Genomic DNA, 26,955 nt, shown 5'->3' on the forward strand with positions numbered 1-26,955 from the left:
CTAACCTAGCTGCTCCTTCACTCGGTGGTTAGCTAACGTTAGCCTGGCCGCGTTTATTGACGTGAGAGGGGGGGAAGAAGGAAAAAAAAAAACACACACAAGCGAATGTAAAAGCGTGTCTGTGCGACCTGTTTTACGACAACAGCCCGTCACTGTTTCCTAGTCGTCGCTGTCGGGTACGGTAAGAAGTGGTGTATGGTTTTTGTCGTAGAGAATACTTTGCTGGCTAGCTAACAGGCTAGCTATTTGTGTGTGTATTCATCGACTGAGGAAAACGCCGAGTTTTCTTTGAAAGTATGGATGACCAGACCAGGATGATGACGGGGCTCACCGGACTCGGTGGACTAGCACAAGCCGATGTCGGTGACCCGGACTCGGTCAGGAAACAGCAGTCCCTCGGTCAACCCCAACAAGACATAGGGGATATCTTACAGCAAATAATGGCCATCACCGACGAGAGCCTGGACGAAGCGCAGGCCAGGTGAGACAGGCGAAGAGCCATTTTCCCACACATGATAGCTAAGCTAAAGTGCGTTGTGTGTGTTGTGTGTGTGTGTGTGTGTGTGTCTTATTGTTTTTCTGCGAAACATTCACGTAAATCTAGATAACATAACTGCAATATTAATGCAACTTCACGTTACATTGTAAAGCAAAGACTCGGCGTTAGATGCAGCACAACTTGAACACCCACATCACAGTGCTGTTGTAGTTTGGAAGGAGGCTCTTTGTTACTTCAAATCGTGCTTTATTGTGCACTGTAGTTTGTAAACATGCTCGCTTGTTTGCAAAAAGGGGGCGATGACGTTAATCATAATTGGTGCAACAATGAAGGGTTAAATTAAAAAGTTTGAATTCCCTATTGAGTCTGGCTGTGTAGAATGAACGTGACATTAAAGCTGTGCATGCATGCATGGATCTGTTTATTTAAAAAAGAAAAGTACTAGTTTTTAGACCACATCAGTTATTAACCCCCAATTAAAGAAAATCCTACATATTTCATGAGCTTTTTTTCTCTTTCCATTGGCTCATAGGACGATATCCCGTTAGTGACGCAAATGTCCCTTTCACACCAATTAGTCTGTGTGACTACAAAGAGCACGTCAACAACACACTAAATGCTTTCTAACGTAGTGCATGTGTGTTTTTTTTTTTTTTTTAAGTTTTCCTCACGTCAGAGCTTTATGTGAGTTTAAAAAAATAGGTATTCTGGTCATATTGCAAAAAGCTTTCACAAATTACAAATCCAGACTATGGCAATTAGTTTGTGCCTAATTACAGAAATGACGCTCTGCCTCATGTGAGTGTCGATAACATTAGTCATTGAAATGCAAATGAGCTGATGCATTAAGGTAAGGGGATTACTCAATTGTCCCATGCGAGCAGCCCAGTGCTGTCTGTGATGACAGCAGTCACATATATATATATATATATATTCATATGACTCGTCACTTAATGTTTTGTGTTAGATGTGTTTTTACGTTTCATTATTTTGAAGGAGTATGCGTTGCAGGGAGCGACTGACCCGCACTCATTTGCCATGTGGCTCAAGGAGCATAAGGGCAGTTGGGAGATGAAGCGACAGTATTTCAACAATAGACAACCGTCCAGCGCGAGACTGTGGCCACGGTGTGATGTGTCATTAGCTAGTGATTTTCCACCCAACATTTGACCACCTGGTTCTCTTAATTAATTCACTCCTCTTTCACTCCCTCCCTCCCTGGTGTTCATCCTTTTCATTGTGTGCTGGGTGCAATCAATTCTCCTATAATGTGTACGCGAGTGCAGCTGTCCGCAAATCGAGTTTCTATTAATGAGATGGTGGTGAGGGGGAGGGATGATGCTACACCAGCAGCCTATGAACACTGGGAGATTACCTTTTTTTCTTCAGTACAAGTTTCAGGGCTTAATCAGGCTTTATTTCATTGACACATGCAAATAATTTTGCTTTGGAATATTTATTGCAGTCTATCATTTTCTGTCCTCTTGCAGTCTTTTTTTTAAAATCCTTTATGGCTTGTGAAGACCATTTACAAAAGGTTGAACTGTGGTGCAGCAAATAATGTAAATTCCAATTATTTTTGATTTAAAGGGCCAATTGTAGGGTAGGAAATCACAGCAGGCCTATTATTAGACGTTAACAGGCTATTCTGAAAAACTAATTAAAGGTGTGGCTGCTTCGGAAGTGCCAGAGGTGTCCTTGCTGTATGCCTGTATTGATTTAAACTCCCACTCAAGAGCATGTCCTCTTCCTGCTATATATGTGCAGGATTAATACTAAAAAGAATGCAGCCTACTGGCTGTTCAGTGGATACAAATTGTGGGGTATGTACAGTGCAATTCTTTGCTGTTGTCATGTGTATAGTTTGTATATTATCTATTTAAGGCAATTTTGATAATAAAATATTCATCTTCTGAACCATATGCTTTTAGCATTACCCGATGGACTAGTGTGATTTAAGTGAGGACATGGTTAGGCTGTGTGCAAAATTAGTTTCTCAGGTTTACTTCAGGTAAAAGGACCAAAAGTACCAGACTTCAGGACTACATGTGGTCTGTTGTTACAAATAGTTTTCATAATATAAAGCAGAGCAGTTGGTATGACCTAAAATGTACAGTCTTCATCAACATCATACTTAACTCTGATCAAGTTTGTCCCCCACACATCTTTGTTATCCTCGGAACATGATCTACAAGTTACTGTGTGGTGGCTCTCGTGCGAGCATGACGTCCTTGTCGTGCAGGGTGGCAGTGTGTTGGGATGGGGAGTGGTCAAGGCAGCGCAAGAACCCGGTGTTGCAGAGTACACTTCCTGCGCACCATCCACCCTCATCCTCTCACCCTGTCGCCATATGTTCAGATGCTGGCCAGAGGAATCGCCGGCGCATTGGGGTGGATCAGACGACCCCACAGAGGGAGGGAGAGCAGGGGGGCATGGCAGGGGGTGGCCTGCCACTCAACTTCCAGCACAGGTCAGTACAGGACCGCATGAGCACCTCCTTCTCCCCCTCCTGCTCATCCCCTCCATGCCGATGGCAGCCCTCCCCCCAACTCAATCCAGCAGTGACACAATTGGTGGACAAAATGACATAATTAATGCTAGACACATAACTCTTTAAACCATACTGCCTCACAGACTAGTCTCCCAGAAAGGCAGTCCTACGTGGCATACAGTAGGCGCACTACTTGCGATAGTCCCCATAGTCCCCTCATTAATACTGTAGTGGACGTTCACAACTGGAATTGGTGTTGAGGTCAGGTGTAGCCAAATCATGTTCATCTGTGGTTGTTATCAATTTGTTGTTAGTGATGTTAGTAGGACAAGAAATTCTTTATTTCATGGTGATCTTAAGGTTTTTCTTGTTTCATATTTCCCAATTCATTCTCATCAGAAACGGAGGCCTCATGCTGGTTTATTTTTTTCACTTAAACTTTTAACTGTATGTTGCACTTTTTAAGTTTTTGCCACTGACAACATCTATTTTTGCAATAAATGATGCCTGTTGTTTTTTTTACAAGCCTCAGTAGAACACATCAGTATGCTTGTTTTCTCCTTCTATAGAAGTAGTCACTAAAAATAGAGGAGGAACACAAAATAACAGAGACATTTAGAAGACGACATGATATTACAACAGCACGGCAAACTATGGTAACACAGTTACTATAGAGTTAAACAACACCTCTCTGACAAGCACAACAATAATGTAACATTATGAGCTACATGTGTGTAGCATGATTGTATTGCATGCTTAGTTACATGTTTTTTATCATATGTGCCCTTCATACATTTTTGAATGTGAACAACATATCTTTTAAAACGGAGTTCTATGTTTACTCAGCACTCCGCTGATCTAATTGGTGTGCACTGTTTGTACAATCATTAACGTTAGAGACTTTAGTGTCATTTAGGGTCATTTTAGGAACGGGGCTTTGTTACAGCATTCCAGTTTTACGAGTTTTATTACACAAGTAAGCTGTATGGGTGTGTGTGGGTGCAGGGATGTGGACATTTTGATGTTAGGGTGTTCTGATTTAATAAAGCTGAACTGTAGAAGTTTTGCCCTTTCTCCTTTTAATTGCTATTAGCCCGTTTGGCAATAGCGAGAATGATTAAATTAAAATTGAAACTTAATCCTAATCAACTCACCATCTACTTTTATGGAACAGGTCTTTCTGTGAGAGGTAGAAATGAGATTACTGTGTATTAACTCTGAAGCCTGGTGCTCCGTAATGATGACCTTGAGGTTTGGCATCATTACCTGTCCTACAGTGCAAAGCATCCACATGACAGCATTACTCTTGCTAGTTCCGATTGATGCATCGGGGATGTTTCTGCAGCGACAATGGCATTTGGCCATTGAAAAAATGCCTTTAAGCAACATGGCTCTGTCCCGCTGTGTTGGCCGGCACTGTTGAAATGCTGTATGCATAATACATACAGCTCCTCTACCTGTTTTTTTATGGGGGAGGACATGGAACGACTTGAGATGGAGGTCTGTTTATCGTAATCCTCCTCGCTCTCTCCCTCTCTTATTCCCTCTTCTCTCTTACAGGAAGCATGCCCTGAACTGTCACAGAATGAAGCCAGCCCTCTTCAGCGTTCTCTGTGAGATCAAAGAAAAGACGGGTGAGTTTTTACTTCACTCGTACTCTTTTTGTTTTCCAGTCTGCACAGGTTGTAACCCAATGTGGAGATGTAGTCTGCCTTTGTTCCAGTCTCCCTGGCACCAAGTTACTCTGTGAATGGCCTTGCATAGAGCTCTATTGATTGAATATTGATTGTATTTGTAATTGAACTGATTTAAGCTGCATATATTGTGCATGCTTTGGTTCAAGATAATTCTTTATATACATTACAGTTTTTTGTTTTGGCCTAGTAATTATAGAAACTAAACCTCTTTTGGCTGCTGACCAGACTACACACTGACCAGCTGAAACTAATCTCAGTGGATCGGTGCCTTTGAAACTTGAGTCAGACAACAGAACTTGATGTAGAACATGCTGACAACCCGGAGTATACACACTTATTTATCAGATTGCCATTTTTTGTTTGAGTACCTGAATACAGATGTATAATCTGCATTTCTGTATTTATGTATAAATGGTGCAACCAACAGGCTGTTACAGTTGGTTGAATTACACAGCAATAGTTACTATATTAAAGCAGGGTAATAAGGCCTCCTGCTGCCACTACCACAAAATATCATATCCAAATTATTAGGAAAAAAATCCAACCTGATGCCAAAAGAAAGTTCATGCACAGCTAGTTGACAGCAGGCAGATATGAAAAACTCCACAGGGGTTATTGCTCTACAGTCAAACTGTTATGCTATTTCAGTTCAAAGAGATTTTTTTTTTTATCCCACTCTATTAGAACAACTACACGATACAGTGTTGGGTAATTGTGTATTGGGAATAAATTGATATGCATATCAAGGCAGTGTCTTCATCCAAACACAACAGGCAAACTATTCTACTATTGTCTTAACAAATAATGCTGAATTTCTAATGCAGGAAATTATTGCCTCTGTAAATATCTCAGATTTGCTCTTACTCATAAAATTATTCAAAGTAAACACGCTTCTTATTCTCATCTTGTTAGCTATTCAAGTCAGCTATCTGACAGATTCTAGTGTGGTTCAAAGGCGCAGGCCTGGGATGGATGGCAGATTGATGGTTATGGTAGCGTAAATGGGGTGCGTTTTTAAATCCTCTCCCTCTGCCAGTCTCTCTCCGTTCTTGTCTTTCCGTGTGCTTTTCTCTCTTTCACTTGCCTTGTGTATCTTCCAACAGCAAACCTCTCTTGTTCAAATACGATTTGAAAATGCTGCACTGCTGCCCGTTGTGGCCCTTTTGTCAATAATGTATTATTGCTCTCCAGTGATTGGACAAAAGTAAAGGCTAGGCTTGAGTGAGTGGGGCAGGGTACACTGTTTCCCAGGCAACCAGTGGTCTTATTTACCCTAATGCCATTCACTTTGATTTTCACATTCAGTCTCCCGGCAAACTAGAGAGAGTGTCTGTGAGTACTTTTACGGTAAGCTGAGCAGAAAAAGGACAGACTAGGCATAGAGGTAGGTTAACAAAAGATTCATGCTCGAGCTGAAAATGCCAACCATGAGATATAGAGATCTTTGGCTTTGCCTGTACTCTGCTGGCCATCTGCCACGTCGTGCCCTCCTAACTGCACTGTGTACCTGCTTTGGCATTTCGCTGCTACTCCATCAGACCCCCTGCAGGCCCCATTATGTGCCTCCGGAATGTGAATTGACTTCTCTTCAGTGCAGCTTGTGGAAGACCCGATCAGTAGTCCTCTAGCAGCTCCACAGATTTTCTGCAGTCTTCTTTCTCTAACAAACATGCACTTGTGTCGGCACACCCACGCACACACCGTGTCTCTCTTGCACACACACACACATACACACACACACACACACACACCGAAAAAGGATAAAAGCAAACTCGGTCTTGGGTCTACTCTTACTGCCTCGGTCTTGTCCTCTCCCCCCTCCCTCCCTCTGCTTCGCTCCCATTCTTGAAAGGGAAGACTTGCTCTGAACTCGGGGCTTTGATATGGTAATGTAATGGTGGTGGTGGTGGTGGAGGAGGGGGAGGTGGGTTGTGGGGGATGGGAGGTGAATTCCTCTGAGTGCTGCAGTTGGTTAGATTGTTTTCATTGTAAAGGAAATGTTCTGCGCAAATGCCAGTGCCCCCCACCCCTCCAAAACACCCCCACCCCCCATCCTACAACAGTGCCTGCGTTGTCCTGAGCTCTCACATTAAACATGACCTCCATCTGCGTGAAATTTGATTCTTGTTAATACTTTATTAAAGATACACTCAAAAAAAAAAGAAATTAAGGCACTTGGAGAAAGACGGGAAATGATCAAAGTTGAGAGCCAGTGGCTTTGCTTCAACTCCGTTCTGTTCTCCCTCGCTCTCATGGGTATTTGCTGTAAAAATAGCTCTTGGTGCAATGGGACAGCTTATGCCAAAATCTCTCACAAGCCACTGCAGTTACTCTCAGAAGTTTTTCATTAAGTTTGGGTATGTTTGAGGCGTTTCTCCTTACTTTTATGCACTCCCTGTGCTTTACACACGACAACAGTGGATCTGTCACTCACTCTGTTCCGTCACCCTGCTCAATTCCTTGTCTTTCATGCCTGAACATTCCCAGTTGTTTATTTTTGGACAGATTTTCAAGCGGAATTAAAGCTTTACAGTTTATTTTTTTAGCTCGGAGTCTCTCCCTCCTCCCCCTCACTTGGACAAGTTCACACCCCAACACTTGCCACTCATCTTGATAAGCTGTCTGATAAACAACTCTGCTATAATGCTGCTAGATGGCTGTGTAGAAATTGTGGCAAACTGTCGAACAGATTACCTGTGTAAGACTGAAACGGCTAGCTCATCTCTTATTATTAAAAGTAAATGTCACCACTCTTATGTTTCTTATGTATCTATACACAACAACTCGTATGTATTCTGCAGCAGCAGTGAGGGATTAACAGCAAGTAAATCCTGATGGCCTGTAGCCAGCGTGATGTTAACTTGAGCCAGCTGATGGCTCTGTTAGGTGCCCAGTTGTGCCAGTGTACTAACAATGTGTCTCGGGCGCTGGGTATTTACTGTCTGCACCCCCCCCCACACACACACACACACACACACACACCCCACCACACACACACACACACACACACACACAGGCCCACTCACCACTCTCTTTGCATTATCTGACCAGTCTCTGAGTTTGTCAGAGGTTATTTAGATCACATTCATTGCCTGAATTTGACTGATATTTACCTATGTTGGATGGAAAGGTCTCATTTTTCTAAACACCTACAAGCACCAAAATCTCTGTCGATGCTCTGCCAGCAGAGCCAGCAGCGCTCAGCTAGTATGTTGGCAAAGCGGCTAGCTGACAACCCATCATCACATCCTATTAATGTTTTGACAAGATGGATGAATGGTGAGATTTAGCTTACTCCATGAACTCACTCTCTGGTTTATGTTTTTCAGTGCTATTTCTGGTTACATTTAATATAAAAGCGTCCCCTGTTTTAGTTATAGTGTCTTATCAATGATTACAAATACAATTAATATGAATAAGAGGGTGATGAAGAAAAAATATGGCTGTTGCATTGACTGTCCAGAGTTATACAATCCTACGTCAAAGGAGTATAAACTGACATGCAGCTGCTTGGCATTTAATAAGCCTTTAAAGTGGTTCATATTCTATCTATGCCGTAACCTTTAGCAGCCCTTAAACACCACTGCAGCCCCTTCTTTTGTTTTGTAGTGTAAGGCGTATCTTAATAGATCCTTATATTTTAATACCATAAACTAGCACACACCCTTTTCAGAGAGTAAAACCAAACTATGAAACAAAGTATGTTAAATCGGCTCATATGGTGTCGTCATGTTTTTGAAAACCATGTAATGTAGTCATTGTCCTACCTTGGCACCTCACGCTGTGTAAATACCATTTCAGCAACAAAATGGTCCCAATTACATGTTAATTGAATTACAGCATGATTGTATTTGTAAAACCACCTAAACAAAAGAGCATTAAAAGTCACACATGTTTGCCAGATGTTAATTCACAGCCAGAGCAAACACTTTTCTAGAACCTTTAGAAATCTCATTTAAATTTGTATCTGTTTTTTTTTTTAGAAGCCAAGCATGAAAGTTAACAGAACATCACACACCAGTGTTATCCTGTTGGCAGCATTCAGTTTTCTGTTGGAAAAAACCTCTTCAACATCACGATTGATTTTAGATGTTTGCATTACACAGACTTTGACGGACTACAGTACATGAAGTCCAGTGAATCACATGCCTCATTAAAGCAACTTAATTATTATTAGTTTTCAAAGAGCCCAATTTGGAACAGAGCCATAAAATTTTATGAGTTGTTAGGAACCTGTGGGAAGTCTTATTATATTTTTTATGAGGGGAAAGCATACGTTGCCTTTTAAGCCAAAAGCAGTAACAAGATAAAAATAGTCTGTGGTAGAAATGCGACCTATGTGAGGCTACCAAGCCTGCATTGTCAGTTTTACTGTCTCTCTGGTTTAAAACAAAAACAGGTCACCCACCTTCGTATAGCAACACCGACTTTTCCCTTGGTCAAAGCCTCTGGTATTCTATTTTAAGAGTCAGTTTTATATTTACTCTCACTGTGCAGTGGTGCCGGATTATCTCATTGGCTTTTCAGGATTCTCTGTTGTTTTTGTGTTGTCCTGCCACTCAATTGTTTTTTTTCTTTCCCCGACCTCTTTGCAGAAGAGAATGAAAAAAGATAGTGTGTGGTGTGTGGGGGGGGTTGCAGGAGCGATACAGGGAGATTGATGAGGCAGTAAGAGCAGGAGTAATTACTCGGTGTCCATTCCCCAAGCCAGATTGGCAGACGGCTAATATCACACAGACCCCTGGCCCTGACAGACACACCACCACCCCCCACCACCCAACCCAAAGTTGGGAGGCAGCGCACCCCAACCTTCAGCGTAGGCCTAATGGTGTGTGGGCCAACTGATTTCCCCATGTGGTATAATTCCTGTAGGAACTGGGCCTCTGTATATTGACAAGGGAAACTGCGCTCTGGAGTGTTTGTAGGTCGGGAAAGACTCGGTGGAATTGTTCACCTTCAAGTCTGCTGCAACATGATGTCGGCCCTCATTCACCAAGAGCAGTGATTTGGCTTCGCTGTCACTCAGTATTTCAGGTTAAATGGATATGAACGACGAAAAAAAACCCTTTAATAGTTGACACAGATTGTGTTAATGAATTGCATGGTTCTATTAGCACAAATGCCCACGCTAGGATTTTTTTTCTGTCTGATCTAATTAACCACGAACATATACACTTTGACGCCAGAACAGTAGGGTTAGGGTTTATTGGAAGAGGAGCGAATAACCTGGGTCAACAATGATAAAGCACTTGGCCATTTGCTGCAATTTGAGTGCTAGAAATTGAAATTAAACAGAAAATTAAATAAAGATTTATTCGTATCCGTATTTCACTGGGGTTACTTACTTAATTAAAAAGGCCAACAAATAAAACTCAGCAACACTCAGGAAGCGGGCTTACTGGTGACAGACGTTGCTGAAATTTCATTGGCCGGAGTGACACGATAAGCAAGGCGCCATGTTCTGCACGCTTTCCGCTTGTTTTGTATCCATAAATTCCCATGAATTTATGCCCAAAAACAAGAAACCAGGAAATATTGAGTGACCCATCAGTATTGGTCAAGGAGCACCCACAGGGTGGACTCCTACCGCTTCATCTCATCTGCTCTCCCTCTCAGCATGTCTTTGCCTCACATTGCTTTTAGGCTTTGCTCTTAAAAGAAGAAGGCGTCTCTTTAATCAAAGATATGCAAATGTGGTCTCAGCTGGATTGCATTAGTTTGGTGGCGGTGGGGTGGGCGAGTGCCAGAGCCTAGCTCCTAATCCTGACTAATTAAGGATTAATTACAATTGATGGGAGCCTTCCACCCCTCTGCAGTAGTGCACAATGCTGTCCCAGACAGTATGTTTGTATATTTCACACCATGTCATAAATGCAGGGGCGAGATGGAAACATCACGGCTAGTAAAGGGGGGGGGGGAGATTAGCAGTATGCATTAGGTTATTACAGATAATGGAAACCTATGCTCCTTTTAAGCTTGAGGCACTCTTCGTTAGTATCGATGGATGGATTGATGTTGTATTGTTTGCTAATCCAGAATAAATCCATATTCTGGGAGGATAATTAGTTTGTGTATCCATCCGTTTGTGATATGCATTTTCATGTATGTGTGCACAGGTTAGCAGAGCCAGTTAAGGATACCCTCCTGTAAAACCACTGGGAAATTGTTACCCTGACCAGCCAGACATACTGCAGACACAGTGATTTTACTCCTTACTAAACTGGTACATCGGACCTGTGCAGACTAACCATGTAGCCTCGGCTCTCTCTGGCACCATCTGACTGTGTCATAATGCTTGTTCACTTGTTATAAATGGGCACTGCTCTTCTGATCTATCGCTTAATTGCCACCTAATTTGCATAACAGTGCAAATTAACGACCTCTCAAATGAGCGTTCATTTTTCACAAAGTCTTTAGGAGCTCCTTAAGAGTCTGTGCTAATGAGCACAGGAGGCAGCTGGCCTGATGAGAGTTGACTGGGGGAAGATCGGAGCAGTGCTTTAACAAGCCTCCTGCCTAGGTGCTCTTCGTCATCCTCCTCTTCCTCCTGTGACATTTCAAATTCCTAATTCCTTGTCTCTTCTTTTTTTCTCTGCTTGCCGAACCGTACTAGACTGGGGATATCATGTTAGTGATGTAGTAAAGGGCGCTCAACAGTGTTTCATAAACCTTTTAAACACTATTTGTTTCATTTTTTTTTTTTTGATACCAAAAAGGTTCTTGAAAAAGATTTTCTATTTTCTAGTCACTTAAAATAACATCAATGTGTGTTCGGTTACCAGTCCGGCTGGCGGTATGCTCCAAATTGAATCAAGTTGTTCTCAGATTACTTTTGAACAAAAGCTATGAGCAAATGCCAGTTTTCTCTCTGCAACTCAGGGTCTGTTTAATGCTGTCCATGCTATCTGGATGAGCTTGCAAGACAAACACTTAAGTGACGGAAGCCCAAAGTTTTACCCACGCAAAAGCACAAAACATGACCTTTTGAGTATACTGTGAGTCTTATTTTAGGGGGTTTAACTTAACTCTTAATTGGCCATTTTCATTGTATATGATAAAGTGACTTTGTTCACATGACATGAATTTTACATTTTATTGGCCCCATTTTATTGGCCCAAATTGTGATTTGTATTTGTGAAGTATATCAACCTGGTATATTTGATGGGTCAAGCTTTAATTAAAGAAATAGAAGACTCAAAACTGTGTTTTAAGGATTTAATATGTGCTGATTTATAATTACATGTGCTCCAATTTACTGCTTTAGAAGGATGATAGTAATTTGAATTTGATTGCTAACTATATTTTAATTTTCTCATTGCCAGTATTCCTAAACTTAAATACATCTTTTATTTGCTGATTACATTCGTTTTCAGCCTACTTTTACTTTTGACCTGAAGAACTATTTGAATGTCTATTGGAAACTATTCATATAAATTATAGACATAGGCAACATTAATTGTAGATCCTTAATTGCCTTCTATTTGTGCAGATTAAGTGACAACCTAAATGGATCTTTCCCTCATTAGTGTTTTTGTGTGTTTTTGTTTGTGTGACGGTGTGTTTGTGTATGACCACTGAAGGGGGGTACACGTTGTCTCTCTCTTTCGTTAATTAAGGCTGATTAATGAATGTCTTGTGTTTGCCCAAGGTGTGAGTTCTCCAATTCTCACCTTAATCAGACCACACTGTGTTTGCTCTGGATACTTACTGAATGTGTTTGTTTGTTTGTCTGTGAGTGTTTGTGTTTCTGTGTGTGTGCGTGTGTGTTTGTGTATGTGTCAGAGTGGGGGGCTGTGTGCAACAGGACTCAACCCAAACAGATGCTGATTAGCGTGAGCTGCTTAAAGGAATGGACATATGGATAAGGCTCATTAAGTAGACTGAACTCCACAAAAACGTCAATTTAATAGAGTGGGGTACACATTCTATATGTGGAATTTACAGTAGAAATTTAGCTATACCCAATTTCCATTTGGCAAAATGCCCATAAGGGAAATTATTCATTTTTAATGCCATATTCAACAACTCGCCCATGGCAACATTTTATTCACCCAAGCCCTTATTTGACAACCCATATTCTACCGAAATAGCACAGTAAATCAAATGACTATATGCACAGAGGAACTTGTGCATGAAAATTGACATTAATAGATTGTTACAACATACGATTTAGTAAAGAAAGTGCCATTGGCATCAAGGTTCCTACTCGGTTCACTAAAGACTGCTAGTCGTGATATCAGCACATGTGATTTTACAAATATCAGATTAGTTCTGGTCACGTTTGGGTTTTGTAGCACTTCCACAAGGACTGCACAATTAATCGGTTGTTAGTCTCTATCACGATTTTGGTATTAACTGTGGTATTAATGTGTAATAAAGTGCTACGCAGCTGCATATCGAATCAAGCGCTTCCTGAACTAACAGCCATCCACCAGGGGGCTATAGAGTTGTGTTGGCACAAACAGTAACGTCACAGACGAATAAAACATGTCGTCGGTGTGGAAGTTCTTCAGCAGGAGTGAAAAAGGCATAAAGCTCATCATTTTGCACAACTGCAAGTCCAAAATAGGCTGCAGAGGAACGGCCTTAAAACGTTTGGAGCAACTAACTTAATCAGACACCTGTTATCACGTAATTCATCCCCATGCATGCTGCTCAGAGTAATTGCAGTGATTGGCTCGTCTGCCAAAAACATTGGGTCTCTCCCTTGAACAGTCCTGCTTATAACAGAGCTAACAGACAGATTATTGAGTTGTTGTTTTTTTATTTAAAGAAAATAAACTTAAACAAACACAGTTGTTTGAAAGAGATGTTTTCAAAGCTATATAAATGGATATTATAGAGGGAACTATGACCTGTTTAACTTCTTTACACTAAGGTTGGCTTTAAGCAGCTTATAATATCTTATTTAAAATACTAATTCAATCATTAATATAATCATTTGAATTGTGTGTTTTTATGCAAATTACAGTACCAGTCAAAAGTTTGGACACACCTTCTCATTCAACTACTTTGAAGAATCTAAAATATAAAACATATTCTGGTTTGTTGAGCATTTGTTTGTTTACCACATAATTCCATATGTGTTCCTTTATAGTTTGGATGTCTTCAATATTAATCTACAATGTAGAAAAAACCATTGTATGAGAAGGTGTGTCCAAACTTTTGACTGGTACTGTACAACTATGGGATACAATAATGAAGTCCCTGGACGGAAGGAAAAAAAGTTAATCTGGAGCCTCGTTGTCAATTGAAGTTATTAGAAAGAAAATTATTGATCGATAGGATCGAGCGTAGCAAACTGTCGGACCCTACAGCAATAAAATGAGAGGTTTACTAAATGGACTCTGGTGCTCTGAAACACTACCACTTACGTCCACAGGGACCGCCAAAGTCAACAGAAAATGAAAGTTCCTTTTAGTAGCTTTTAAGGTACCATTTTTTTTTTTTCAACATGGTAACCAGATTCAACATTGTTGGGTTTAGACAACTATCCTCAGGGCCATGCTTGGTACAGAAATCCGTGCCTTGGTTTCTATTTGTTTTTAAGGGTGAAAATCTGAAAGCATCGTGTTAAATAGACTAGGCAGATTGGCCCCAGTTTTTATTTTCCCTGGCTGCATTTGTATTGCCTTCACTGTTTTATATCCTGCAAACTGTTTTAATACCCTTATGCAGGGTTTTTACCTATCGCACCTCCAGAGCTGCAGTTGAGATTTGTTTTTGTGCGGTGAATTTGCATATTCATGTAGCATATTTTCATTGTAAAAGCCATCTTTCTATGGCCCATTCTCTTTATCTGAATTCTCTGTCTGTAATGAAAGGGAAAAACTGATGTTTTCACAGCCCTATCTTTTCACTCTTTCTGGCTAGCTCGCTCTCTGGCACGTCTGTACTCTGGATTCTGTATATTTCTGTAGCCTCTCTCTCTCTCTCTCTCTCTCTCTTTCTCTCTCTCTCTCTCTCTGTCTCTTCCTCTTTCTCACACATATCTTCTCCTGTGACTCCTTTTTTCAATTCTCCTTGGTTCTCCTTCTACTCTCTCTCTCTCTCTCTCTCTCTCTCTCTCTCTCCTTACCTTTTTCCCCCTTTTTTCCTTCTCTATCCTCTCCCTCTCTCTCTCTCCCGCTCCCTTGCTCTCTCCCAGTGAAAGGCTGAGAATACCCAAGGGAGCTGATGCAATTAAAATGCTAATCCTGTCTGTCTACAGAGAGAGGGAGGGGGGGGCTGACAGCATGAGGGATTGCGGCTCACATGGAGAACTCGACTGAAATGGAGAAAGAGAGGGGGGGGGCACTGGGGGAGGTTGGTGGGGGTGCGCTGAAAGGGAGAGGGGGAGGGGATGTGTGTTGGGGGAGACAGAGTGAAAAAGGGGATGCTAGCGAGGGAAAAGACAGACAAGGATAAAGCTTGTGTTGTGAGCTGAGCAATGATATACTGACTGCGTTTAAGTCTTATCTTTCCCTATGTGTGGAAGGCATTACAGTTAATGTACAGCACCACACTATTGGTTAGGTTGTTCACCCTTACCTGCATCACTTCATATATTGTGTGTTGCGTCTGCACAGCACACCGTTTCCACATTGGCTGTGCAGAAATGAGAATGATTATGTATGCAGTGAAAGCCCAGCTGGATACCCTGAATATTTCATAGTATGTGTTGCTCGCTCCGTCTCTCAATGCCACACAGCCCAGCTAGGGTGGTAGCGTGTGCATAATAGTGTGATTTCTAAGAGCTGTGGATGCAGGCTGTTGGCCTTAAGCTGTCTTCTTATTTAAAAAAAAAAAAAGAAAAGAAGCAGATTTAAGTATCATTACTTACAGCACTCTGAGTTTTAGTCTCTCAGTAACAGAACCAGCCCAGCGGCAATGTCAGGAGCCAGTTGATCAAAAGGAAACGCTGCTTGGATTTTTGCAAAACAGCGAGCCAGCTCTCAGACCTATAAATTTATATTATTATTTGTATTTTTTAGGACAGTCACGGTTTGTTTGTGAGTGGAAGATCGTTTGAATGTAACTATGTCATATGGTCTTTTTCTGTGCAGTATCTTAACTCATCACAACAGCTGCTATAATACCACTAGGCCACTAGACTGTGCATGAGTGCAATTGTGGGTAATCACAGCTTAATTGGAGTAATTAGGGGAATGTAGGGGCATTAGGCTACAGCTGGGGGCCATAATGAGGAGTGGGGGCCAAGGGGAGGAGGGAGAGGTGAGAAGCTTCAAGAGCCACAGTTGCCCTCTACACTGTAGGTCAGTTGTACTTCTCAGTGATAACAGTACAGTGAAGATCAACCCGACACTTTACCACATACAATCAGAGCCGTCCTCAGCCGAATAGCCTAAATTTAGTCAGTACACACAAAACTTTAACCGCCATCAAAGTGTTGTCAAAGTACCCAAAGAGTCATATAGACTCAACAGGTACAAAACAAATTCCTCTTGTCGTTGTTCTATAATTATGCTATAGGTGATCTGTTTAGGAAGTGCAGCCTGTGAATGACTGAAAGGACAGAAAAAGAGGAGGGAAAGAGATGGGCGAATCAGGGTCATTAGTTCAGGCGGCTGGGTCTGCTGCATTCCTGAGCCCTGAGATGGGGGAGCAGCAGAGCAGGAATGTGCCCGGGAGAGAGAGGAGACCTAAGCAGAGGGAAAGAAAAAAGGCAAGAAGGAACAAGAAAAAAAAAAAGGGGAGGAAAAGTTGGACGCTTTGCTATGAGAGGCCTTAAATGGTGGAACAGACACATTTATCAAATGAAGTTTGAAAAAGCAGAAAACTCATCTGCTCCATAGCACTTGGAAACTTTAAGCAAAACAGTTTTTGTCCTCATTTCTTTCACATCTGTTAGTGCTATAGTACAGCTCTGCTCATTTGTTAGCGCTGACTGCTCCACTGCAGCATTTTAGTTTTTTTAAGCGCCATTTTTCAGGACAACTTTGACAACAACTAAAGAATCATTAGATTTTAAAAGTTTACCTAACAAGGCAAGCTATGAATGAGTGAGTTCATGCACCCCCCAACCTTTGATTAGGAGCTTTGACTAACTAGCGTAATCCTTAAGGAGGACGAACGCCTAACCCAGTTTCCACTGGGATTAATCTTGTCATCCGCATTGTTAGTGTCTGTCTCTTTCAGAATCCTGTCTGGATTTTAACACTGTTTAAATTGGCTTTTACCTCATTAATTAAGTCTCCAGTTATAAAGATCAACATAAATGTGGACACACTATTTAGTTTGTTTGTGGTTGAGGCAATATTTCACATTTACAAAGTTTTTTCACTTGACTTTATATTAGACCACGATTCATCAAAAATCTATTTCTTTCGACATTTTACTCTTGTACACAAACTTACGGCAGTAAAAAATCCTAGTGATATTATTTTGTTGGCATGTGTCGTAGGGCTGCTAAGAATAATTCTTTAATTATTTACAGTGCTCTGAGAACAGAAGAAATCAGGGTATCCTCACATTAGTGAAAAATCTATTCAATTAGTCAAAAGAGTTCGTTAAACGTGTTTCATTTTCTGTTGATTAATCAACCAAGCATTAGAGCTCTCATATGCAATGTATTTAATTATAAATAAAAAAGCACTTAGTTAATACATGCAAAAAAAGTAACAGCCTCTTCAATTGTTTTCAATTTGTGTGTTGGTTCTGTGAGAACCATCTGTTTCATATCATTATTGTGATTTACAAAACAAATGGACTTTTAGTACATAATATACCCAAGATATTGAATTATGACACCAAGTTTCTACTCTTACTTTCTGAAGTTGAATGATTGAGAAGCAGAAGGGGCAAACGATTTTAAAAGCTTTAGGCTCTGAAGAAAAGATGGGTGTCCGTACTAAACTTTTCAGTAACAGAGTGGTATCTGTAAGTGTGTGTGTGCGTGTGCGTGTGTATATATGCGTGTGTGTGTGAGAAAGAGAGGGAGAGAGATGAGAGCATGGCTGCAGGCTGACAGAGGTCCTGGTATAATGCAGTGGTGGAGAGCAGCAACTGATAACTATACTTATGGCCACTGGGGCTCATAGTGACAGCACATGCACTCCCATTACTTGTCCCATGCCTCATGCCCTTATCTTTGGCAGCCTGCCACAGAGGGACCACACTGCCCTCTGCTGTTGGTTTAGAGAAGTTCAGGCTCATTGAGAATTCAGCCGGGCACCCATAGCAATGACTCAGGGGAGAAACTTGACTGGGTTTTGACAGGGCTGCACTTCTTTGAATTTTAGCAGTGATAAAGTGTCTTTCTATGCACCTCTAGAACCCACAGTATTGGCCTTCCCCTTGAAGGGAAATGTGTGGTCTGTCAGTTTTCCCCAAAACTTTTTCAACTTTAAACCGGTTTTCTCCGTACAAGAAAGGACAGTCTGTAACAAAAACACACATTTTCTACACAGGTTAATTCTGACCTTGCCTGCCTAATTCCTATACTTTTCTCCCTTCTTCTGTCCAGTGCTGAGTATACGAGGTGTGCAGGAGGAGGACCCCCCAGATCCCCAGATCATGCGGTTGGACAACATGCTGCTAGCGGAGGGTGTGTCAGGACCAGAGAAGGGCGGAGGATCGGCTGCAGCGGCTGCAGCTGCAGCAGCAGCAGGGGGCTCACCGACCGACAGCAGCATCGAACACTCTGACTACAGAGCCAAGCTCGCCCAGATCCGCCAGATCTATCACTCTGAGCTGGAGAAGTACGAGCAGGTGTGTGCAGAGCCGACCTAACATACACTGTTAGACATTATTTACATGTTAAATGTATTTAGGTCAGTCTGTTGGAGAGAAAAACATAAATCATGTGTACCTGGGTTTGGCGATCTGGCAACAGTCTTGTGCTAAATGACAGGAAAGTGTTGTGCTGTTAGGTTTGTATTCCAACAATGCAACGCTACAAGACAGATTACATGTTTCCATGTTTGGAGGTATTTGAATTACTGTTCTCAGGTGCTGTAGTGTTGTTTGAAATGAATCTTAGTGAAGGGATTGGCAACTACATCATGCCTCAGGCAGTGTGCAGAGTGTCTGCAGGTATCATTCACTCAAACAGAGAGTAAACCAGGTGACTTCAACTTTTCACCAGCCAGTACATGATCTGTGAAAACAAAAGCTTTAGACTAGGTTGAATAAGTATCTGGACTCTTCCTCTTTGTGCATTCCTGTGTACTCTCAAGTCCTTTTACAGTGTGCTTTACTTATAATTGACCTACTTAAATAAGAGGTGGCTTCTTTATAAAGCATGGAAAGTCATTTTGGCATTGTTACATTTCAGCACACACAATAAATTTGTAATTGGTATAAACAAACATTGAGATTATGTTCTTTCCAAGACCACATGGACAAACATTATCACGTATCAAGTCTGAATTCTTGGCTTTTTGTGCAAAGCCACTATTTATCACTCTTGATTCTTTATTACACCAGTCGTCATTTCCTGGTGAGAACCACTACTGTAGACTGTGTTTTATGGTTCCAATGCTACTGCTCACTCCCAAAAGAAAGTATTGTGGTATTGCTCTATTTTTCTTTGAAAAGATGAAGGCTCGTTGACAGAGGAGTCAGAAGAGTCAGACAGCCGAGACATGTCATCATCAAAACAATGTCACGACACCAGACAGAATCTGCGCCTGGTCTATCTTTTTACAGTCCTGTTGAACTTCTTCTTCTTCTTCTCTCTCTCTCTCTCTCTCTCTCTCTCTCTGGTCCAGGCCTGCAGTGAGTTCACCAACCATGTAATGAACCTGCTGAGAGAGCAGTCTCGCACGCGGCCCATCTCACCCAAGGAGATTGAGCGCATGGTGGCCATCATCCACCGCAAGTTCAGCTCCATTCAGATGCAGCTCAAACAGAGCACCTGCGAGGCTGTCATGATTCTGCGCTCACGCTTCCTTGACGCCAGGTCTGTCTCTCTCTCTCTCTCTCTCTGTGTGTCTCTGTGTCTGTCTGTGTGTCTGTGTGTGTGTGTGTGTGTGTGTGTGTGTGTGTGTGTGTGTGTGTGTGTGTGTGTGTGTGTAAAGATAACTGGTTATTTCCTTGACATTGTATAAGACTCCACATTTCAAGCATGTTGGTCATTATCTCGTCTCTGTGTGTCAGACGTAAGAGACGCAACTTCAACAAGCAAGCCACGGAGGTGCTGAACGAGTATTTCTACTCCCACCTGTCCAACCCTTACCCAAGTGAGGAAGCCAAGGAGGAACTGGCCAAAAAGTGTGGGATCACTGTATCTCAGGTGAATTGCTAACACAGCTATTATCCAGGACTATTTTAGTATTTTTTGAGGAAGCTGAGGTTATTACTTCTCTGTTTCAAGATCAGTTTCAGTACTTACTTTTAAAGCATCTTTTAAAAAGGCTGTTTTTCAAAATATCTTTCTGTTATATGTATAAAAAAAAAAAAAGCTGGTCCTTATCCACGTTCATTAGTTTTAGCTGAGGGGGCTACAACTGCTAAATAAATGCAAAGGGGAACCCTGAATTTGCTTATCTGACATCCATTTGTCCATCAGGTCTCTAATTGGTTTGGCAACAAGAGAATACGCTACAAGAAGAACATCGGTAAGTTCCAGGAGGAAGCGAACCTCTACGCAGTTAAAACGGCAGTGGATGCTGCCAATGTGTCTGCGCAGGCTAGCCAGGCTAACTCTCCAGCAACACCCAACTCAGGTACAAAATTCTCCATCTTGTCTACCCAAAAGCACGGCCACTTCCCATTAACCGGCTTCAGTTCCTCTTCATACACTTTCATTCGTACACACAACTGAATCCCATTGAACCACACTATGAATGCATGAAGGACGGACTTGATTGTTCAAAGTAAATTCCACACTGTACACTGCAAATGAGCTATCAGACAACTCCCCGCACTGTGTTCAGCGTCATGTGACTTTGTCCTATTTATTTAGCATGAAATCACTAGTTTTAAAAACCAGGACACAATCTTAACTCATTATGTACTGCTTCAGCAAGCCAGCTGTTCAGGGTAGTGCCAACTTTCACGTCATGGCAGCAAACTTTGTGTCAATCATAGCATCAAATAAAGGATTCAGAACTAACAAAGAAGTTCATTTTCCAAATAAATAAATTTGGACGATAATATGCAACACTGTCGAGGAACCGAAAACCAGAATCCCCACGAGAAAGAAGTCGGTAATGTTATTTAAAGGTTTAACACATTTAGTTTCTATGTCAAAGGTGTGAAGAACAGTTATTTTGGACCAGAAAGCTGAGGCTTGTGCAGTGTGGTTGACTTCAATTTGTAATCATCTTTTTCTGTTTTGTGTGTCAAATGTTTTTCTAACATATACTTTCAAACAATGTAATATGAACTGCTGTGATACTCATGAGTATCAGTTTGAAGGACTCACCCGATGTCTGCTTAAAGTGCTATCTGTCCATTTCCCATATTTTCTTTCTCCAAATAGTCGCTATTCATTATTTATTTAATTGCTTTTTTGTTGTTTTGTTTATGTAGTTTTTTCTTAATTTTAAACAATTTTTCAACACACATCACATAGTTATTATAGAAAAAAATAACAATTTGATAATGAACCTGAATAGATCAGGTAGGTTTTCATTCAGATATTTTGATTCATTTAGTCTTCTCCTCAACGTGGCGTCAGTGGACTCAAAATAAATGGTGACCACTTTGGACAGCCAGATTGTTAAAACCTTTTTTTAGAGTATGACTAAACTAAAAGCGGTCTGTGAGAAAATACATTTTATAAATAAGAAGTGAATCTCAGCACAAGAGACTTGATGTTTTCAGAAATGCCCCATATACATTTAAGTTAGCATCTGAGATTCACAGACACAAAAATGGCATTGCTGCTGCGAGCTGCATTGACCAAAGGAAATGTTTCTTTTGACTGATGGGGATAAAAAGGGAAATCATTAATATAGAAAGAGGAATTGTTACTCAGAAGTCACTGATGAGCAGATATGTGAAATCGTCCATAGTTCATAGTTTAAATCACGATCTCTTTTTTTGCAGTTTATTTTGTGCGTTTCACATCAAGCTTTTAACCAAATCTCACACATTTAAACAGTTACGGTGAGATGCATACTCAGAATGCAAAATGATTGCAACATCTATGGGCAGACACCCAATTGAATCAATTCACTGGGTATCTTAAATTAAAGACATAGATATGACTTGATACATTCATTATACAAAGTATTAAAGCCAACAAAGATAAACAATGTTATCTGAATGCCAAAAAGTTTTTCTTTTGTAAACATTCGGGTTTCCAAAAAATGTGGATAAAGCAGAGCACAACACGAGCAGTGAATCCTACTGTCGGATAGTAGCTTTACACTGTCAGGGGATTTAAGTTTACTGTAGTCTTTATACGTCCGCGAAGTGAAACCCCTCATGTCCTCCAGTAATGTACAGCCCTGAATGGAATTTAGCCAACAATGATTGGCAAAACCGCCAACCTCTGGAAACATTAAGTTATCCTTTATCAAGAACCCCAATTTGTAATACGCAGAGAAGGGCAGCTCCGCCAAAGAAACCAAATTTACTCTTAACAAAAATGTTTGTTTTTTTGCAGCTGTAAAATATGTTTGCAACTTTTTGAATCATATACACCTGTTGTTTTTTTTGGTTCCAGCTCGCACACATTTAAGCAGTTGGTGTGTGCAGCTGAAGCCGGCTAGTAGAATAATGAGTTACGCATACGCTGGCTGAGAACATTGACCCGAATATTGAAGCTGGTTATTAAAATTTACCTCTTTCAGTCGATGTCCATGACCAGTGGTGACCTTTTGACCCTATGACACTGTGGTTGAGCTGATTGGATATTGGCTATATATATTGCCTGCAGGGTCACCGGGGTCATACAGTTTGTCTCACACAGGCGACGCCTACCTCAGCCTGCGTTCCCTCAACGGGGAGGGTCTCAACATCGCCCCCTCTCTACAGCCGCAGGTATGCACTGAGGACAGCTGCAGAGTTGACCTCAATGCCGTTAACCCCACCTACCATGAATCCCTGGATACCTACCCTTAGAGTAGATCCTTCCGACCTCGACCTCAGATCCCGTCCTGACTTTACCTTTGGCCCCATCCACTCCTCCCCCAACAAAAGAAAACCACACAAACTGACCCTTCTTTGCCTTGTACAGTGAGCCCTGAGGGGCTAATGGCTTAATTTAAGAGGAATAATGTCAGTTTGTTGTTGCGTATCTATAGGTACATGTTCACATAGTCCCTACCCATGTGCTTTCTTCTAGAGAGAGCACAGGGCCTTCCTCAAGACGCTTGTAGTTGTCAATATAGAGCTGGAATATCTTCGGATTGAACCAGCAACCCGTCTGATTAATCAGTTTCTCTGCCTCTAGGTTGTCCTGCACCTCCAACATCCACCTGTCTTTCTAGTCCTTGTTTTCCCTGCTCTTTCCACACATTCCTCCATCCCATCTCTTCATATGTTCACCTCCTAATGTAGTCCAAGAGGAAATGTCCTCAAACTAAACTATCTTTGCTGGAAGAGTCCACACATTTCTGCTGTTTAGCATTATATAGAAATTTGCTAATAGATTAATCATAAACAAAGGTATAAGACTGGCATTTTGGCTTCAGTTGCGGTCTTTCGTTTCATTGAAATGAGAGCAGCAGTGGTTTAATGGAGAGTCATGAAGTTAATAGGTGAGCCACAATGTTTAGTAATCGCATTGACTGAAAAAAACCCCACTGTTAATAATTAAGACAAGGGTCACTAGCAGCAAAGCAGCCAGTAATACAGACCGGCTCTGATGCATACAGCAGAGGTTTGTGGACGTTATCATTCCTCTGTCCAGCCTGTGGTTTAGTTGACTTGTGTTCAAATTTGTGGCTGTGTTTCGTCTCTGACAGGTGGATACCCTGCACCGTGCTACACACCTGACGGGCGGCTATGAGGAGCTGTCGGGTAGTGGCCTCTACACCCCTCATCGCCTGGATGTGAGTACCAACAGAAGGCTCCTTTTGTGCTGTAGCTGATGAATAAGTTTGCATTTAGTAGCCAGGATACTTGCCTAGAATAAGCTCTACTCCGTTTTGCGCGTAATTAATAAAACATTTTTTATATCTGTTTCACATAACAATTGTTAAAAAATAATCACAAAAAGAATGTACAATGTGAAGATTCAAACAAATAATGTTATTTAAACGCTGTTGGACAACAGTTCAAAACATTCATGGTAACAGTTATAGGTTTAAAGCTATTTCAGGCCAGTTTTAACCTCAACATATAGGAGACTTAAACTAGCCAATCATCAAATCAATGCTTTCTTGGATGTGACAATAAACCAACAGCTGCATTTTGCTTGTTAATTATTTTAGCGCAGACTTACATTTTAATAATTTATAAATTGGGGCTGAAAAATCTGTGTGTTTGCATTCACTTATGTAACCGAGTTAATGGTTTTCTCCAGTAAGCCGATTTCTTGAGGGTCAACAAAACTAGAAACCTGGTTTCTGTAATTGGGGAAGGGAATTAAAAAAAAAACTTACCCCAGCTAGATTTGTCCTGTGAACGAGAATTTGTCTGCCAAATATATGTTAAACAAAGAATTCATACATTTAAACTTTCTCTGATTTCTTTGAGTAACGTGGTTACTTGAGTGCTTGAAAACAAGCTGAATGTAACCAAATCATAGTTCTAAGAATTAATAGCATTTTTGTCTGCAACCAGTCAGTAGGGTCTCAACTGTGATTCATGTGAGTCACAATTTAAGCACATTTTGTGGAATAATCAAATTTCAACAATTCAGAAAAAATATAAAAATTGTATTGAATATCAATGAATTTGATAATTTGCTTAACAAAGAAGAAGTTCAATACAGTTATAAAACAAAGTGCTCTAAATTTAGCTGTTAGTGTTCAATTCCTCCTTTTTTTTTTTTTTTTTGGGATGACTAACAAGCGTCCCCTCAGCGTGTCGTGCACTCTCATTGGCGTCGCTCACCAACAGGTCAGACATTTAGCCTGCTTGATGACGCACTGACGAGCCTCTCGGCCCGCGTCGTTGAACAGCGAGCGCCGAGCCAACGCAAATATGCCTCTTGAGGAGCCGAGCCTTTGTTGAAACACCAACACAGAAAGCAGAAGAGAGAGGTGCAGCGTGCCCGTAAACAAAACCAAAAATATAGCAGATTAGTTTTTTAATTCATTTTAGGTACTGAAAAAAAATTCTTATGATAATCCACGGTAATACGCATTTTTTACAACTGATTACATTTTTTAATCATTCAATTCCGTGGTTCCCTCTGTGTTTTCCTCCTCGCTGATATCATAGGGCCCTACCCAGTAAGCTATCTTGCAGCTGCATCATTTGTCTTGTAAGCACAAATAAAGCTGATTTAGACAACTCTTTTATAAAAATCCTTCATGCAGAACACTCTCTTCCCCGACTGTTTGCAGGCTAACAGCTGGCAGGACACCACCAACCCCCCCTCGGTCACCTCTCCTCCCGGTCCTCCTGGCAGTATCCACTCGGACACCTCCAACTGATTCGGTGGCTCTTCCTGCCATCTCTTCATTCCCACTGCGGTCTGCTCTGACTTCCATCCTCTGTCTTCATTTTTCTCTATTCCCCTCGTCTCTCAACCGGACAGCCCACATGGCTGTGCTCGCATTTCATAAACACACACACTGTGCTGGAACACAGGACAGCCGAACAGTAGTTAGGAGGAGGAGTTTCCCCCCTCCACCCCACAGCTCCACTTCAACGCTAGAAGATCCTTAACTCAGAATAAAAGAGGGATGGAGCTCACTGATGCTGAGACAGATAGAAAACATCTTTACTATAAAGGACTTTTTGAAAAACCACTGACCCAGCTGTGTAGATGATCATGATGTCTGTACATTGTGTATATGCACGTTAACGTCACACAGTACTCACACTGCTTGTCCATGTGCTGTTGACCTCTGCACTCGACCCTTTGCTTTGGAAAACTGTGCGTGATTGCCTGTATCTCTTGAAGCCTTGGCATTTGACAGCCAAACTATTGATACGGATCACCTCGGAGCTCTGCTCAGCTCGCTCGTACCAAAGTGCTGCCCCGGTAGTTGTCAACATCTGTTCCTCCGAGATCACCCTCTGCCAACTCAACACAAGACACTGTTATATCCTCCAGCCCTTTATCGCTTGATGTTTCATTCTGTTGGAGATCTAAACAAGGTCAATTAATTGAGACATGCACAAACGTGTGTGCGCCCCCGCTTCCATAACACACACACACACACACACACACACACACACACACACACACACACACACACACACACACACACACACACACACACCTCACAACTTTGCAGTCGTTTTCATAGTGAGCCGACATAAAAGATGTGTCGAGCACAACAGTTAGCATCCTTGTTATGGGTGTCTCTACCTGTGAAAGGGTAGTTAAGGGGATCACTGTTCTAAACCAGGCAGGGCAGGTGATAATAGGGCTGGTGAGAGGAGGAGGAAAGGGCAGAGAGGAGAATATCTTTGGTTGAGTGGATGTAACTAATAGCCCTTTTTGTTGCTAACCATTAGGGGGTGTTGGTAGATGGCTTGTAGACTTTACTTCTTGCTTTCTGTCCACTAGTTCATTTGATTGTAGGCTATTTTCTAATGCTGTTTCACCAAGAATGCACCAGCCACCACCAAAAATGAGCTCAATAAAGCATCTAAATGACGTTAGGAGAAGGGTGGAAAGATTGTGGGGCATTGATGTGTTATTGGGACAAACGTGACATGAATTTAGAAACGTGACTGTCTTCCATGCATGTAGGACTTCTAGGCGTGATATTATTGTTTTCATTTAACCTTCCAAGTTTTTAGCTTCGTTTTTATTAACAAAAAAATAAAAAATAAAGGGTATAATTATTACAGTCAGACCAAAAAGGAAAAAGTGCATCATGTATTGCTATGATGTGTGTGTCTCTGTGTGGGCGTGTGTACAGTGTTCTTGGGATGTCTTAGTCAAACTGGCTGGTGCCCTCTCACCTTTGTAAGCGTTACGGAGACTGGGTGCTTCCACCAGCCAATGACACACCAGGTGGGGTTCAACTGAGATCACCCCCATCTTGAAAAAAAACATTTAAGCTTGTGAGCCCAAGGCAACACACTACAACCTTCAGTTGTACCAAAACCAAAAATACCACGTTCAGCAATGTAATAATGCTACTCTGTGTCTCTCTAAAGTTGGTGCACAGCCACCTTTTTCAGTTAGAGGAGAGGAGGGAATTATATTTGTATCTGTGTCTCTCTGTGTGGTGTTGTCATGCCTC

General features: G+C 41.5%; 1 protein-coding gene across 2 annotated transcripts; it reads left to right on the top strand.

The window, feature by feature from the left end:
• On the top strand, nucleotides 1-26,948 carry pbx4 (pre-B-cell leukemia transcription factor 4). 2 transcript variants are annotated; one of them, XM_054608005.1, is made up of 10 exons: nucleotides 1-481; nucleotides 4,551-4,624; nucleotides 18,153-18,397; nucleotides 19,399-19,589; nucleotides 19,787-19,922; nucleotides 20,199-20,355; nucleotides 22,405-22,407; nucleotides 22,518-22,621; nucleotides 23,548-23,634; nucleotides 25,096-26,948. In XM_054608005.1, exons 1-10 carry the CDS (start codon nucleotides 297-299, stop codon nucleotides 25,183-25,185), a joined length of 1,272 nt encoding a protein of 423 aa, XP_054463980.1. In that variant the 5' UTR covers nucleotides 1-296; the 3' UTR covers nucleotides 25,186-26,948. The 2 variants fall into 2 exon arrangements, with proteins under 2 accessions (XP_054463980.1, XP_054463978.1); XM_054608003.1 differs by lacking the exons at nucleotides 22,405-22,407; nucleotides 22,518-22,621.
• Nucleotides 26,949-26,955: the final 7 nt, after the last annotated feature.

The sequence above is a fragment of the Anoplopoma fimbria genome, chromosome 11 (assembly GCF_027596085.1).
Source record: "Anoplopoma fimbria isolate UVic2021 breed Golden Eagle Sablefish chromosome 11, Afim_UVic_2022, whole genome shotgun sequence".
NCBI classification, from domain to species: domain Eukaryota; kingdom Metazoa; phylum Chordata; class Actinopteri; order Perciformes; family Anoplopomatidae; genus Anoplopoma; species Anoplopoma fimbria.